We start from the raw sequence: 17,432 nt of genomic DNA on the forward strand, positions 1-17,432 counted from the left end.
CGAGAGCCTCTGGAAGCGCAGGCGCCCCTCCCAGCGACTGGCTTCAGCGCTGAAGATGGCATCGGGGCCCACGGTCAGCACCGCTTCCCTCTCTTCCTCCTCCTCCTCCTCGTCTTCCTCCATGTGGCCACCCACCTCTTTAGCCTGCATGTTGTACCATGTCACTGCGAAATGGGACTCTGGGCTGGAGCGGGACAGGATGCTGCAGTCCAGCGGGAAGGACTCCTTCTCCTGCACCGTGAGGTTGGCGGTGGCTGTGTCCACCTGCAAGGTGGGATCTGAGATGAGAAAAGGGGAGAGGTGAGCGCTGAGTATCGTCAAAGCCACCCTGCCCCCGCGCAAACGGACTGTCACATCTCTGGTACGTACTGGGGCGCACTCTAAGCAATACCCAAAGGCTTGACGCAGCCTGCCAGGTCCCACAGGTACCGCTGTGGCCAACCCCACCAGCACAGCATCCTCAGCTCGCCGCACACCGCCTGCTGCAGGGTCAGACAGGAGCTGGCTGCCCACACAGACCCTGGCACCAGCCAAGGGGTGTGCATGAGAGAGGAGAATGCTGCGGCTTACCCAGACGTGCTGCTACAACATGCCAGGGAACACTGAAGTTGGTGCCTGTGCTGAGCGATGTACCACTCCTCCTGCCCAGCTACCGACACAAAGAGCACTGCACTCCATGCCTACTTTTTATTTCTTTGAGAGTGTTCAAAGGTCTTGAAAATCAGTATGACAGAAGAGGGGAGGATTTTCTTCAGCAATTTGGGAAGTTATTTAGGTAACATCTCCATGGAGATGTCCCCAGCAGAGACAGAGCGGGGACACTTCTAAAAGCCTCCCTCTCTTGTTTTTCTTTATTATTCTTGTTCTAGTGGTTGTTGCATGGCTAAAGAGATGTTTTTACCTAACTGAGATAAAGCTGCCAGACCCAAGATGGGTTGATAAAACGCTGACTTCAAGAGCAATTAACATTTGGTTTAGTCGTCTTGCCAGGGAACACACACATACTCCAGGGATCACAATCAGTACAGATCTAAGGTTTCATTTACAGATTAAAAAGCCCTTTCCAACGTGGGAGCTGAGCAGGAAAGGCAAGCTGATAGCCCACGGTAGAGAGCTTTCTCCCTCAGTGAAGATAACTGGGCAAAGCCTCTCTTGTGCAGCCCCTGGTGTCCCTGCAGGAGGGGGCTGCTGTCCCCCAGCTCTCATCAGCCACAGGGCTTCTCATTAGAGCATCTGCCCAACATGTTTTAAATGGTCCCATAAGGAGAATCATCATTAAGGCCAGAGCCCTTCAGGCCTTAGGCAACACAAGTGCTTTCAGTTCACAGCTTCCCCAGGAAGACACCTGAGCAGAAACGGGACTACTGAGGAAAACTGGAGGAAGGGAAGGAAATGGCTTGTCAAAACCACCACAAAGCCTCCCCACTTCTGGAGGCTAAGGAGAAACAGAACTGCTGTCTGAAGGTTCTTTTGTCCCCAATTTGCCCATGATTATAGTCCTGAAAAACGAGCATGGAGATCCTTGCTAATGAGACATGAGTCACAAGCAAGTTCAATCATTTTGTTAAGTACTGGCTGCTATGAAAGAAAAACAAACAACAACAAAGCAGTTTCAGCAAAAAGATTATCTCGAATTAGTGTACCCTCAGCTCCCTCTCTTCTTCCCATTCCACATCCTTCTGCAATTCAAGATGAGCCTCAAGGATTTCCCTTGCTGTTCATTCTCCCTCCATCATGGCTGGCAATTCTCAGCCTAGATGAAGAGCTGCACTTACAACCAACCAGGCGGGCACTCAGGATACAGGGGTTACCTGGGGAGGCCTTATCCTCTGCTCAAGCTATCTAGGCCAGCAAAGTTTTCCAAGCAAGGAGCTGGCAGAAGAGAGCTGTGCTGTCCTGAGTGAGCTCTTCCTCTGCAGTATAAATCTTCTGTGCCAGGAATGACCACTAAAACCTTTCCAGAATCTTACCCTTTTGCCAGCTCCGTTGCAGAGTTACCTCACCGGGATGGGCAGGCACAAAGCACCACAGCAGAACTTGCAGAGTGGTTGCTTTCCATGCTGGAAAATACCCAGCAAATGAGGACCGTAACTGTTATTTGACCTACAGCCTTTAAGACATTTAATCTTGAGTCATATGTCTCAAAATCTAGGGAATCTGTATTTTCCAAGGTAAACTGTCCTTGCAGCTTATCTGTTCTTAGAACAGACTACTTCTGTAGCACTCTTTTCTCCACTAGATACTAGCAAGAACAAGAAGCATCTGGATCCTTGATGCCTGCGTCTGGGCATAGCCAAAATGGTGACATTAGGCAGCAGGATCCACCTGAACCACTATCACTGGCAAGCGGGTGGTCAGGAAACCCTTAAGTACTCTCTTGTCCATATAGAAGCAGGTTCCTCATAGCCAGCTCCTGCCCCATCAAGAAGCCCGAATCCTCCTCCCAACCAACAGACAAACCCTTGGAGCTCCAAAGCCCACATCTGCTTCTTCACCCACAGAACAAGGAGCAGCAGCTGGACACCAGCAAGGGTCTTGACCTCCTCTGCTACTCTCTTTTCATGCCAGGACCTTGCCCCTGAGGCACATGCCTGGGAAGCACAGATAGCTTCTCCCATCTCCCTATCAAAATGTGACTAAAATTGGAAGCATATCCTATCAAAATCTGCCTAAAGTGCTGTGAAAACAATACATTTGCAGATGCAGTGGTAACAAAATCCCAAGCCCATCTAGCTGTTTGCAGGACTTGCTCTATACGCTCCTTCCACAAAACCAAGAGTGCGTCCAAGAAGACATGCAAGAAAGCATCAGCATGGCCTGTAGCTCGGAGGTCCTGCCCTCTGCCCGGACCTGCTGTCAATGACAGACAGATGCTGACTCGTGTGTTTGACCCAAGATAGCAGAGTGCTGCTCAAAGCTGCTGGCATGAGATCCCCCTCACCTGGCTGCTTGACGGTGAGAGTGATGAGGCCGGAGAGATCCTCTGCCCGCTTGTACCAGCGGTCGCTGGGGTCGAGGAGCCACTCCTCCACACGGCAGTCATAGGCTCCACTGTCCCGCACGGTGGCGTTTTGGATGGAGAGGAGGTAGAGACCCGGGGATGGGCTCTCCAGGTGCAGCCGGCTCCGCAGGTCGCCCAGTGCTGCCAGGTCCCCGTAGCGCAGGATGCTCTGCCGGCTCAGCCGGGCCACCACCTCCTTCTCTGGGTGACCTGGCCTCCAGACGTACCACTCCACTGAGAGCTGGGATGAGGGGCTGGTCCGGTTGCTGACCACACACTCCAGGGTCACCCACTGGTTCTCCAGCACCGTGATGTTCTTGTGGGTCTGGTTCACCTGCAGGCGGTTATCTGTGGGAAAAGGCCATGAGAAACACAAGGTGACTGAGGGCTGCAAGGGTCTGTTTGTCTCCCCCCAAGCCCTTCTTGCATGGCCATAATCGTGGGGTGTGATGAAAGAAATGAGGAAAGGGAGGAAAAAAAATCAACAGGGGAAAAAAACCCAAAACCAAACATAAGAGGAGGAAGAGAAAATAGGATTTGTGGTTTTTAGGGTCTTCTGAAAAATCTCAGGCTAGCCACCAACAATGCCCCATTCAGCACAAGGAACTGGAAACCCACAATCTCCCAGTAACACCTGGGGGGTTCTAAGTTTCTAAGTGCAGACACCTTAGGGAGGGAGGTCACACCTCAGTCTTTTCTGACCCTCTTCCTGTGGCAGGGCAGTAGCCTGGTCACATGCCAACCAGTAAGCCCTCCTGTTGTAGGAAAACAGAAATAAACAAGGCAGAGAGTGGGTGGCTCCTGATAGGGAACCAACCACCACTGCGAAATGAGAAGTGGCAAGAGGGCAAAGTCAGACATGGTGTTTTGCTGCCTTGGGAATATCCGTGGTTTTGGCTCCACAATTTCATTGATACATGGAGGGTGGAGGGCGGGTGACTGCAATCAGCCCTTTTATGTGAAATGATGTGTCACTCCGAACTCCTTCATGACTTCTTTCCACGAGCACAGTCTGGACTTCCCTGGTACAGCCGCTGCACGGACACTGGACTTCCCAGAAAGAGGTAGGTGATTCAAAGGAGGGGACAGATCACAGACGCCCCCTCCCTGACCACCCCACAGCCATCTCACAGCAACGAGGAACTGGGACTGGCAGTGAGCTGCATCCTGTGCCCTGCTGCGCTTCCTGCGTGACCAGGCCAAGCTGTGCTGGGCACCATACTCAATATCCCTCTCACACCCTCATCCACAGAGCTTGTGTCTAGCCAGCCAAATTCAGACAGAGAAAATGCAGTAAGTACCCTAGTCCAGCCCTGCTATTCAGGTGCATCTCTCCTGCCTGAGGGATTTTATCCCCCAGAAACAGGCACCTGGAGCCAGTGCACACAAGGGAGGTTTCCTTCTAAAGAACCACTGTGCTGCCTCAGCAGCTCTCAGAGACAGTGCTACCTCCCTGCCTCCCTACTTTGCACAAAACAAGGGCTCTGTCGCCAGCTTTATGGGGGCTTGTGGGAGCTAAAAATGCTCCTCCATCAGCCCACCTTTACCAGTGATGTCCACTGCCAAGGAAAACACTAGCAGAGTAGATTTCTCCTTTCCTGGCAGCCAGCTCCCCACCTCATTAAACTCGTTACTAACATCTCATGTGCAGAGCACAAAGGGAAAAGAGACACGGCTCCCTGAGCCTGCCAGGATACAGGCATGGAGTAAAATTAAACTGTGTACAAAGCATAAAATGCTCTTCCAGGCAGGCACACACCAGTTCTCTCTGAGTAGGTCGCTAGTCGACACTCTTGCTACATGATGCTCTTGAGAATAAAGAAACCTGGCTGGATACAGAGGCCCTCTAGATTGTGGGGATGGACAGCCTTGACGTAGGGACACTCAAATGTATGCCAAGCCAGCCTAAATGGAGGGGCACATCAAAGGGGGAAAACATCACTCTCTGTGCAGGGATGATGCAGGCACGAAGATGCAAGGAGAGGGTGCCAAGACTGTAGTGGAAAGAAGCGCAGAGCCTCCCTGTTACCCCAGAAAAGCTTGTCAAGCTCATGAGCCGTGCACAAGAGCCAGTGCCAAGAGGACCCCACGTGGTACCTGGCTGCTTGACGGTGACCTCCGTCCGCCCCGACACCTCCTCTGCCAGCTTGTACCAGGCGTGGTTGGGGCTGAGCAGCCACTCCTCCACGTGGCAGGAGTAGCTGCCTGCCCGCTGCACCGTCAGGCTGAAGAGCCCTCCTGATGCCGAGCGCTCGAACTGCAGCCGGCCCCGCAGCCCCTCCTCCTCGGCATAGGTGCCATACTCAAAGGCTGAGCTATGGGTGGTCTTCAGGATGAGCTTGCCATCGGCGTCGGAGGGCTTGTGGACATACCACAGCACAGCAAAGTGTGAGTCGGGGCTGGTCTGGGACTTCACTGAGCAGTTGAGGGGGATGGGACGGTTCTCCACCAGAGTGATGCTCCGCTTTGACTTGCTCACCTGCAGCTTGGTCACTGCAAGGGAAGAACAGGGAAGGATGAGGAGAGGTGGGTCATTAACATGGAAAAGAAACTGAACTGGTCTGGGGAGGACCACAGAGCCCTGCCCCAATAACATGCATGGCTGCTCTCACCTGGGTCTTACCTGTACCTTTAAGACAATGTTATCCTACCAAATCTTCTCTCTTCTTTCACCCCTGGCTCTACTCATAGATGCTCCCTGAGCAAGAGGCTGCTTTTTCACAGTTTTCCATTTAAAAGACTCCCTTTCTTAATTCACTGTGGTCTAAGGCACCAAACCTAGCAAGAAGACTACACCCATACTCAATGGGTGTAGTCTTCAATGGGTGACCAATTTTTTTTCCATGGAGAAATCATACCACTTGCACCTCAGAGCAATGAACTGCTGAACAGAGGAACTGGTCAACAAAGAAAACCACTTCCATGAAGGGTGAATTAAACGAGACTCTACTGCTGTCACATGCCAGCCATGTTAGTGACATGTAACCCACAGACATGCAGTAGATACGGACCAAATGTGGTTACAACCAGGAAAGAAGAGCACGCACCAGACTGGAAGGGATCAGCAGGGAGCAAGCTCTGCTTCAGCAGCCAGGAAATCTGGCTCCAGGTCCAGCACAGACTGCACTGGGACAAGACACAGGCATATCACCTACCCTGGCTTCCCAAGGGCAACAGCAGTTCCCACATGGGTAGCTGAGCAGTCACAGAGTGTCCAGGATGACACGGCCATGTCACTGGCTCTTGTTCCTGCAAGGGGAGTGCCACACTGGTTTTCCAGTTCCTCTCTCCCTGCAGGAGCAGATGAAGCTTCCACTGCGTGTGCTCAGGCTGTGCCTGTCACCCAAGCCTTGACCCAGGGCATTCCACTCTACAAGGGAGGACACAAAGCGCCCTCCTGTGACACTTGTGCTTGTCCTGCCCTGGAGCGCTGCTGGCTACAGACCAGAGGAGAGGAGCAGCTCCTGGCCAGACACACCACCTCTCCTCCTTCACCTCCCCTCGCATGGCAGCTCCCCTCTGAAAGGGGGCATGCTGTCCTGCCGCCAGACAAAGGGAGTCTGCTCACAACTGGTGACTCTCTCAACCTAGCGAGTGCCCTGGGCACGAGTGGCACGACACAAGTGTGGCACCACAGGCACAAACAACCGCAGGCTGACAGGGGAGCTGTGCACATCCGTGCCCTGGAAACCGTCCCACGCATCCTCTGTTTGAGAGGAAGCAATACTGTCTCCTTTCTCTCACCGACACATGGGCTCCTCACTTTGCATCCTGCTTTGCTTCCAGCTTCCCTTGGGCCTCAGGGTCTTGGATACCTGTCGGCACAAGTGATGGGTGACGGAGACGAGCGATAGGACGGGCACCGGAAAACAACTTCAAATGGGAGGGAGGAACTCCTGCCACAGCGACACGTTCTGCTCCAAGACAGCATCTGAGATAGGCATCCTGTTAACTCGATTGCCCACGGCTTTAATCAGTATGCTAATAAAGACTCAATGGCTGTGTAAGGGCTATGGCACACCAACAGTGGACAGAGGGAAGAAGGGAAATAGTCCCTTGTTTTTCTGCCCTGAAGACTTCAACCTAATGGAGAAATTTAGCGTCACCCTGTTGTATTTCTGCTGTCCCCCAGACACTCTCGTTCTCCTTTGTTTAATCCAGGACAGCATCCTTAGCCACTGCACCTGCACTCATCCCACCTTTTCAGCTCAGCACTGGTTAAGAAAGGTTATTTCGAGCATTAATCAATCTTCCAAGTCCCTGGGAGATGAACCAATAAAAGGGAACGTGATTCTCGGCAGTTTCCTTTCTCCCCCAGCCCCCTTTCCAAACAGTTTATTTTTAATTGGTACTGGATTATTTTCTGCAACCGTTACTAAGGAAACCTCTGTTACTATAGCAACCGTGTATGTTAAGTCAGTAGTCCTATATCTATTAAAATGCAGTATATACACATGCTGTGTGTGGTGGGGTTGCTCAATATCAACACACACACACAGACAAAGCCAGGGTATGCACAGACCAGAGCAGCTGAGATGCAAGCATCGGTCCCAGTGCTCTTCCCACATCATGGCAACTCCAGGAGATGAAAACAAGGAGGATGGGCACAGACCAATTTTAAGCCTGCTGTCTGAGGAGACAGACCTGCACCTCATACGTGACAGATGTATTTCACTGAAGCAGCGAAAGCTTGTTCCCAACTCCATAATCATGGCAATTCTTGCTGTGCACGGACCCCTGTGGTCATCCAAGAGCTCTTGGATGGCCTCTGTGCAGTTCTCCCTGCTTCCATTCAACACTTGGGAAGATGTCTTCTATTGTGGTGGTGAGGGTGATGGGGAAGAAATCTTACTAACTATGGCAAAAAGAAGATCTTCAATCCCCCAGCTCTCCAAGCCCTTCCTGGCAGTCACTGCAGCCGGCATCCTGGAATTTGCCCACACATGCACAGAAACCCCCCCAAATTTGATGAAAAGATCACTTCTCCTGCTTCCTGCCAGTTGGACAGCAGGCCCTGGCAGGGAATTACAGGTCTTCCCTTTGCTAGACTGCACACACTTGCAGAGGTTCCTACATTGTGTGTGGAGTTTTGCCTAGATTAGAGGTATCTGTGAGAGGTAATGACACCCCTGCCAATGCACTTCTCATCTAACATGACTTATTTTCCTAACAGAGGCACACCACGGAAGATGCAAGTGCAGGTTTTGTTTCCCTCCCACAGAATTACAGGGGCCGTTCTCAGTCTTTTCCAATCTGTTAACACCAAATGCTTCCCTGCCCAGAAGCTGGCTCCTCATAGTAAATGCATACCTACCTCTTCTTCATTACCTTTTGCAGATCCTATAGAAATACTTCAGAGCTTTTACAGACCACAGGCTGAAAACTGCTGAGTTGGAAGCACTGTGGCACACAGGTTACCTTGGGACAGCTTCACCTTCGGGCTGCAGCCAGGTTTGTAGGCTCATGCAGGGGAAAGATCCTCTGCCACAGCCTGGTTAAGACATGGGAACCCTTCTGGGGCAGCCTGTGCTTCTGCCTTCCCACAGGAATGACCATCAGGCACCATTCGCAGATATGCAAACTAATCCAAAAGGCTCATTTTGCATTTGGGAAAAATGATTTAAAAAGGAGAGGGGAGAAATAATCCTGAAGTTGGTGGTCCACGGTGATGGTAATGGTACAACACAACACCAGGGAGTCCATCTCTTTCCAACCTGGTATTAAGTCTGTCTGTGCCCCATGCAACTTGCCAGGTCATGTTTAAAGATGCCTGCCATGACATGGAAGTGATTGTAGGTGCTGGTGCATGAGTGAGATTGCAAGACTGACACCCCAGGCACTGAGCCAGCCAAACCTTGCCCTCCTGACACACGGAAACTCCCTCTTCTGGCTTTGGGATTTGCCTGGGCAGAGAGCCAGGAAAGGGCTTGGCCTTCAAATGCTGAGATGATGTGTTCTGCCCCAGGGGCTGGGGTTCTGGTGTGCCAGGGCAGGGCTGCTCCAGCCCTCTGTCAAGCAGCAGAGGTGGTGGGCACAGTGATGTGAATGGGCACAGCTCTGCCGCACTTTCTGCTGCACTGTCAAGAGACTGATCTTCTCTTAACAGCCTCCCAAACATCTGCTTAGTGAGGGAAACAGGTGCATGTGTCTAGGTGAAGTTATCACGCACATCATCTGCAAACCATAATCCTGTTGCCACGACATCTCCTGGCTCCCTGGAGGGTGCCAGTAAAGAGTGTATCATACCTTGATGTACTGTAATTGGCCCTACATACGCTATTAAGGCTTTCAATTTACACTGGCAACAAGTCATGGCTACAATCCTCATGTTTTCTTCTTTTTTTAAGCTGTTCTGGTCTCGCAGCCCCTGTCTTCAAAGCTTGCACCTCTGGGCTGGGGGCCAGGTCAGACGCACCTCACAACCAAGCAGGCTACTGCATGGCTAGGTGCTCTGCAAGCTGGTATATATGGTAGGGGTTTTCTAGACACCATCAAGCAGGCAATCTGTCTCCTCAAGCTGGGCTTGTGGTAAGCACAGTTACACAAATAATTGGGGGAAGGGAAAGCAGTCATCAGAGGCAGTGACGTGATTCACAGCTTTTCTGCTGACTCGCTGCAATGGTGAAGCCACCCGGCTCCCTGCCTTCTGTTTCCTAATCACCAACCAGGGGTTACAACACTTACCTTTACCAAAGCACTTTGCGATCTGTACCTTAAAGTTCTGTGATGAAAAGATGCTTTCTCTCAGACTCCTTACATCCATCTTCCCTTGTAGAGAGCAAGAAAATACAACACCAGGAGTTTACTTCCTACCTGGGAGCCACTGTTACCAAGTCCTGGGAATGACAATGTCTAACTGCAGCTGAAGATGCCTTCCCCCCAAACAGCCCCATAGAAAACCCTGTGGCGAAGGAGGGAGATGCCAGCTGGGGCAGGAGCCAGCTCCACATGAGCCAGCGGCGGTGGCACAGAAAGAGAATGTAGGAGCATGGCCACCAGCAGCCCACAGGAGCCCTGTCACCACAGCAGGGAGGCAGTGTCCCACTTTGCAGGCTGCTGCCCTCTGGGAAAGGCTCCTCCAGAAGATGCTTTTGCCTGGAGAGAACTAATGAAGTGTTGCAAAAAGCCTTCCTGGGGAATGTCCTACTTCTAAAAGCCTCTGCTGGGATTTCACTGTGCTGAGGTGTATGATGGGGGGTGTGTGTAAGCAGAAACAAGGCCAACTCAGCCCCAGTTCAACACCAGACAGAGGGTTTATCAGGCTTATCAGGAGTGACTGATTTCCAGGAGCATGGCCCCAAGGTGACTTCCTGCAAGGAACCTTTATCTCTCCAGTATCCTGAAGAGCACTGGCTGGTGCAAACTCAGCTGACTCCTCAGCCTGCAGTCACAACCCAGAGGTGCCTCATCATTTCCCTTGCTAAGGCCCAAAAAGCACTTAGTGCCCAAATTCCTCCTGGGTGATATTCACTTGGGGTTGAAGAGACCCGTGCGCAGGTCACTGCCCTGCCAAAGGCTTAGACATGCCAGCTCTTCTCTCTTCCACAAAGCAGGGCTGAAGAGCCTCCTCCACCTCCACACATGTTGCAAGGACACCCATGTTAATGATCATGGAGAACTGGGGCAATAGGAGTCAAGCAAGTACATGCCAGCCTTCTGACTCAGTGTGGCAAGGGGTGGGTGACTCAGGTTACTAGGTTAGCTGAAAGCAAACCATGTTCAAAAGGGAAAGATGTATGAGCCCTTTCAGAAAAGAGGCACCACAGGAGAGGCATTCATAGAAGGGAAGAAGATGAGATGCTCCTAGGAGGACCTTGCTCCTTTGGCATAGGAATCACTGCAAAGTAAAGACAGAGACTTCCAGCATTGGGGCAGCCTCCCCTGAGATGGCAGGAACATGGCAGCACAGCTCCCACCTCCTGCTATTCTCTTTTTAAAAGGACACAATTCCTCCCAAAACTGGATTAGCAAGGTTGCAAACTGCATTAGCCAACATGGGAGGCTGCTGGTGCAACAGGAGCAGGGGAAAGGGAAATAGCATTAGACTTTGCCTGCCATTATTACTGCCATTATTAACTTGTCACTTTACCGTAGTGTTCCTATAACAATGAATTATTGCCTGCAAACAGGCTGACATGATTGAATTACTGAGAGAGCAGCTCCATGGGAAGCAGAGACAGTGTTAACCCTTTCCTCAGGAAGGCTCAGCTGCTGCCCCCTCCCAAGCAGGCAGATGAAAGAGCCTTTGAGCACTAACCTACCATCTTCACCTTCAGCAGCGCTGGTTTCGGAGCAATGCCAAGAGTTTCTACAGCCCCCAAACTGCTCATGTCCTGGTTGCAAATATGCTGCTCTAGGTTGGACATGCAAAAATACCCCAAAACCAGCAATACATATGTCTGTCTGCAGACAGAGAGGCCAGGAATAAACCAAGTGACCTGCATTTCAGTATGTTCAGCAAGTTGCTGCAAAGCCCATAGCCCATCAGACACAGGTGTTCCCCAGCCTCACAGCCTGCTGCTGCTGCAAGATGTGCTCAGTACTTAAATAGCACATCCATGGTGGCCATCACCTATTCCAACAGCCCCAGCTCAAGATTCAGCCCCAAGCACTGGCTCGTGCCCTGAAGCACACTGTACTACTGTAGCCTGGGGAAGTGCAGCACGATGTACTCAAAATGCTACCACAGGGTGATGTGGCAAAACAGAACAGACACCTCCCCTCAAACCCTGCAGTGGACCTGTCTCCTCTGCTGTACCCTTGTTGGCTTCAGCCCCATAGAAGGTGAGCACCACATCATCCAAACCTACTGACAAGCAGCCTAGTGCCCCCCCAGCCAAAAGCAGCACAGTCACGATGGCTGACCCACCAAACACACAGGTAGCAGGTGAAGTCCATCGCAGCATGCCTCATGCCGTGGTATGAAGACTGCATGCAGGCAGTGACAAGGACATCTGCTCAGCCATGGGATTACCAGCCATGGCATGCTGGAGTCTGCAGAGCAGCTAACAAACAGGTAACCAAGTGTGGCCTCGGGGAGGCATGCATATGTGACCCAGAAAGCCTGTTCAAAGCCCAGAAGCCATACATCTTGAGCATATATGAAAAAGGCCATGTGTGTGGCTGCAGGGATGAAGGAAGCTGGAAAGTCCACAGCTTCCAAATCTGGCCATGGATAAGGCAGAGATCTCCAACTGCGATGTGCCGCTAGCCTGGGAAAAGCAAGAACTTCCTCATGAAACAGAAACCATGTCTCTCTAAAGAACAGCAAGAAACAAATCTACCCAAAGCAAAATGCCCCACAAAACTAAAACCAAGAAACCTTCCTGCCAATGAAACGAATGTCAAAGTTCTGCAGGAGAGGTGGGGGGGGGAGGGAGGAATAAAAGATTCCCAGCATGAGTTGTGCCTGCTGCCAGAAAACAATATACAGCTCACTGATCACTTGTAAATTAAAATATGGAGATAGGATCACTGGAAGATAAATTCAAGCCACAGCCAACAAGGACGAAGAAAGAAAAAAAAGGAACATACTGAGATATTTAATCAAGTCCTCATCAGAAAGATTTCAAACAAAGGAATGCTCCGTCAATTAGGGGAAAAAAAGTAATTAGGTGTACCTGAAGAGCAAGTTCTAACACTCACAGCAGCACCATACACAAACTCCCATGCTGTTCTGGAGGCTGGCCATTAATGGCTCAACCTCCTAGCAGGGTGCCAGAAACACATTTGAGAAGTTTGTGTAGGTGCATGCTAAGAGTACAACTGCACCCTGCAGCGCGTGGCTGGCTTCTGCACGTGCTGTATTTGACTTGAGCATTTCCAGCAGCTACCGCTGAAAAGCTGGCTGCAAGGCAGAGAGAGATGAGATGCTGATGGTGATAGCAAATGCCAATTTCTTGCCATCCAGAGAGCAAGCTCTCCAGACAGCCCCCAGGCAGGATCATGAGGTGTTTTGGACACTGCCCGCACCAGCCCTGCTAAGCCCAGTTTGTGAGGGCTGCCCTCTGTGCAAAGATAAAGTCGCCTGAGGAGGACACAACTGAATCCATCCAAAACACTCTACTCACCTTTAACCATCCCCTTCCACCTGGTTAGTTTTCTGCAGGTTTAGTAAACCGAGCTGGCGCACAGTGGGATCAATGCTGGCACATGGAATGGGTCAGGACCATGCAGCCGGCAGCATGTGTCAGGGATGAGGATCACTTCCTTCTGTGAAACCAATTCACTAGATCAGCTTTACCTGCACTCTAAATGCTCATGATGCTGCTGCCTCCATAATGAGCAAATTCAGCTCCTCTGTGGAAGAACAACCAAGTGAAATGAGCTATCTGTCATTGCTTAAGAAACTGTCGTCTTGAACTTCTTAAGGACCGAGAAAGTATTACAGCAGGATGGGCTACAGATTCATCACTCTGCAGTCCCTGCTTCTCTGTTATATGAGACAGGGAAAACATAGGAGGTTTTTTTAACAGCATCCCAAATCCCTATTTAAGCAAGTAAGATGGCCCAGAGAGTCAACTTCTAGCATACATGTCAAAATAAAAAGACCCTGAACCATAGGTTCAGCCTGTCTGGAGCTTGCCATTTTGCTCTAAGGAAGCAGATCTCGGGTTCAGTGAACCCAGGAATTTAGTCTTTGACCAATGTGAGAACAGGTAGAAACCCCACAATACTCAGCCCTTTATGAAACCTATGTTCTAGAAAAGCATTCAGATAAAAATCACTTATTCTGCTGACACAGAGTTATTAATCTCACAAGATAAAATCACCATGAGAAGAAATGGCTGGATTTATTTTACTGAAATTGCTCCCTTTATGCTGGCATTGCTGCACCACCTGGCTACGCAGGTCACTGCTGCGCTGAAAAGCAAAGCCACTGCATCCCACCCCCAGACCATCGGTCAAACCAATGCTCGCGAAGGCAAGAGGCAGGGGACTTACAGTAATTTGGGCTGGGCCATCTCTCTGCCTGGCTGTTCAGCACTGTTCTTCTCAAAACAGGACACAGCCTGGCTGTGCAAAGGACTGACGGGAAATACGTAGTTTCTCATCCCAGGAGAAGCATCCAATGCGAGATGGAAGCGTAAGGTTCCAGGCGTAAGGACAGACAGCCAAAGCTGCTGCTTGGGCATGTTGGGAGGGATACCTGTCTGGGTACTATTCTGACTGGAGGGCTGAGAATGAAGCAAGAGAAAAATCATACTGCTGCAGCACTGAGCCTGCTGACCCTGAGGCCTCTCACCCTGCAGAGAGCAGTGTGGCAGCCGAGGGGCTGGGGCTCCATGCATGGGCCAGGGAAGGAGAACTGTGGTCAACGCCTGGCTGGAAACCCACTCATCACCAGTGCTCCCTCTTCCCCAAGGGCTGTCCCTGCTGAGACTGCTTTTGAAGTCTTCCAGGACATCAGGGATGCACAAAGTTTTAGAGCTGGACAACATCTAAGTACTGTTCACTGCGGAGTATTTTAGTCCAAGGAGAGCAAACAGTGAATCAATGAGAAGCTGAAGTGTGTGTTGAGAAGACATTCAAGACAACATCAAAGAAGTTGCATGTGCACAGACTGTGAACAGGCTGACACCGTGGTTCTGTGTATGCATGCTGCAAATGGGAGTTGAAAACCACTCAGGAGATATGAAGGAGAGAGGCAGAGCGTGCTTTGAAACTGAAGTGAAAAAATTGCTCCTAAAAAAGCAAGCATGAAGAAAGTTAATTTGAACAGAGCAGCATATCCTGAATACAGCCCAGGTGTCCTGGCACTGTCAGTCATGTTTGGGGGCTGAAAAGACTGCCTGCACTATAGAATCATAGAATAGTTAGGGTTGGAAAGGACCTTAAGAAGGCTGCTATGAGGTCTTCACGCAGCTTCCAGGCTGAACAGACCAACTTTCTCAGCCTGTCTTCATACAGGAGGTGCTCCAGCCCCCTTATCATCCTCGTGGCCTCCAGTAGATCTGACCTCCAAAATCGAGTCCCATGTTCTAAGTAACCAAACCCCTGAATACAGCACCACCGTTCTAACCATTTATCAACCTGCCAAATCCATCTGGCCTTTTCAAGGTCCTCCCCTTCGACCTGGAGGATCAATGAAAAGACTATCTGAACCCCAGAGCCCCTGCCTGCCTCTCCCAGGGCTCTGTAGTCCTTCTTAATGATTCCCAGGCTACTGCTGTCAGTATCACTAGCACCCACATGGACCACTAGAAGGGGTAATAGTTGGCAGGACTTACTAGACCAGGCAGCCTCTCAGAAACATCCCTGATCCAAGCCCCTGGCAGGGAACACACCTCCCTCGAGACGGGGTCAGGCCAATGGGGTCTGTGCCTTTCAAAGTAGAGTCCCTTACTGCTATGACCTGCTGCTTTTTCCTGAGGCACCAGTAGTGATCCTCCTTACTGGTGCATCAGCTGGCTGTTCATGTGGTGATGTGTGTGTTTCCTCGTTAGCCCCCTGCAGAACTGTGAAGCGGTTCTGGGTGGAGACAATGGATTTTTGAAGAAGTCCGTTGCTTTTAATTGTCTCTTCCTCTTTTTTTTGTTGTTTTCCTTTTTTGTTACTAGCTCCCAGCTTCCTAGATCAATGCTCTCCTTTTCTTTATGTGCTATGATGGATGCTTGTGGCCAGCCCCTGCACAGTTTGGGCCTGGAGCAAGCAGTCCAGCTCCCTCTCAGCTTCCCTGACTGCAACCAGCTCAACACATGTGGCTCTGACAGAAATATTTCACAGGCAAAGCTGCAGAGGAGCCAAATATCACTGCTCCCAGACGTGAAACCGAAGGCAAGGGGAGGTGAATCACAACCTCTGACCCAGCAAGGCCAGGGCCAGCACGCCCAGCACACATTTGGGAATGCTGCAGCGCATCCAGCACAAGCTCCCTCCCTACTGCTCACACCAACGGGCTCATTTTGACACGGCAGTCTTTTTGCTCTGTGTGCTTTGGCTCTAGAGACACCAATGTAAGCTCACACCAACGCATCACCTCCATTGGGCCAAGTTTCCTGGCGGAATGATATGGCAGAGCACGTCCCCAATTCCACAGCTGGCTTGACAAAGCCAGCCAGGAAACACCCTGCTTGAAGTGGGGCAGGGAGAGCATCTTCATATGGACATGTGCCCACAGGAGAAACCCCACCTCAAATCTGTACTTATAAACCAGTGCCCAGACACTAGAGGGTATCTTTATGCACTACAGAGGCAGCAAGAGGTGGCTCTCAAGTATGTGTGACAGCAACAGTACATGGAAAAGATGGGGGACAAGGATGTCTGGAGCAGGATGCAATGGCTAAGTGTGGAGAAAAGGCACCCTGGGGTGCCAGCATGGGATAAATAACTATGCCAAAGAGGCACCCATAAGTCTAAGTGGGGAAGCTGTCCCAGAGGACCTGGCAAGTGTGGGGATAGAGCTCCCCAAGAAACATGCTGGGGTAGGAGACCACCAAGGGTATGAGGTAGAAACAGCAAACTCACCTGTGCTACCTCAAAAAGGGCTCCAGCTAGGCCTTTAATGCAGGTCTATGCAAGGGAACAGCCCTGGGTCACATAACACTGAAGCCCTTCATTTTGTCTGTACAGTGTGCTGGAAGCCAAGAGGAAAGAGCAGCAGCTCTGAGTCAGAACAGCAGGTCTGACCCCGCTGGTGGTGAGGGGAAAGGAGCAAGTCCCTGAGCACCCAGGGGAGAGGAGACTGCTCTGCGCCGCAGCGGCAGCTGCTGATGAACAGCCTCCTGTCTCTCCTGAGCACTTCTTGACCTCCTTCATCACTCAAGCAAGAGTACAACTGCCAGATGGAGCAGGTGCTGTAAAGCAGGGAAGCAGTGCTATCCTACAGAGAAAAAACACTCTGGGATCAAGCAAGCAGCAAACTTAAGTTTCCAGACTTCACTCCTGTAAAGAAGTTTCCAGCTCATTAGCTTTCCTTGCTCAACTTTATTGCTGGATGCTGCCAGCAGCATAAAGTGTCAGGTTATAAAGTGGGCACTTTGTGGACCTTGAAAACACTTGTTTGAGCCTCCATTTAAGAGTGTGGTCAGTACCCCACTGGCCACTCATCACAGAAAAGGCACCTTTCATATCTGTCCGCAAAAGGATTCCTCACAGGCAGACATTATCAAGAAATGAGACTGAAGAAAAGCATTAACAGCAATATCTGACTTTCATTTGTTAGGGAAAGCATCTCCTTATACTCCACAAGGGTCTTGGCAATTGCTTGTCAGCCCTCCCCCCCCAAGCATTAAGCGTGCCAAACAGCAGCCTGTTTTTCCAATTCCCTGCCTCATCCCCACCCTGTGCAGTCACAACCATCCCCTGCTTGGCCACTCACTGAGTCTTCAGAGAAGACAAGCAGGATACTGAGCAGCTTCTCTGCAGCTGCCAGAGATGGGGTCTTGGACAAAGAACTAAGGGTCCTCTGCCCTCCACACTCCATAGGTTT

General features: G+C 50.9%; 1 protein-coding gene across 1 annotated transcript in view; it reads right to left on the reverse strand.

The window, feature by feature from the left end:
• Positions 1 to 17,432, reverse strand: part of IGSF3 (immunoglobulin superfamily, member 3) — a gene marked incomplete at its 5' end in the record, with an annotated part of 63,251 nt that overhangs the window by 1,181 nt on the left and 44,638 nt on the right. The window contains 3 exon segments of the mRNA XM_010011994.1: positions 1 to 278; positions 2,942 to 3,349; positions 5,099 to 5,494. Of these exon segments, the coding sequence (XP_010010296.1) occupies positions 1 to 278; positions 2,942 to 3,349; positions 5,099 to 5,494 (1,082 nt within the window).

This window comes from Nestor notabilis, unplaced genomic scaffold, assembly GCF_000696875.1.
Source record: "Nestor notabilis isolate BGI_N333 unplaced genomic scaffold, ASM69687v1 scaffold5453, whole genome shotgun sequence".
In the NCBI taxonomy this organism is placed as follows: domain Eukaryota; kingdom Metazoa; phylum Chordata; class Aves; order Psittaciformes; family Psittacidae; genus Nestor; species Nestor notabilis.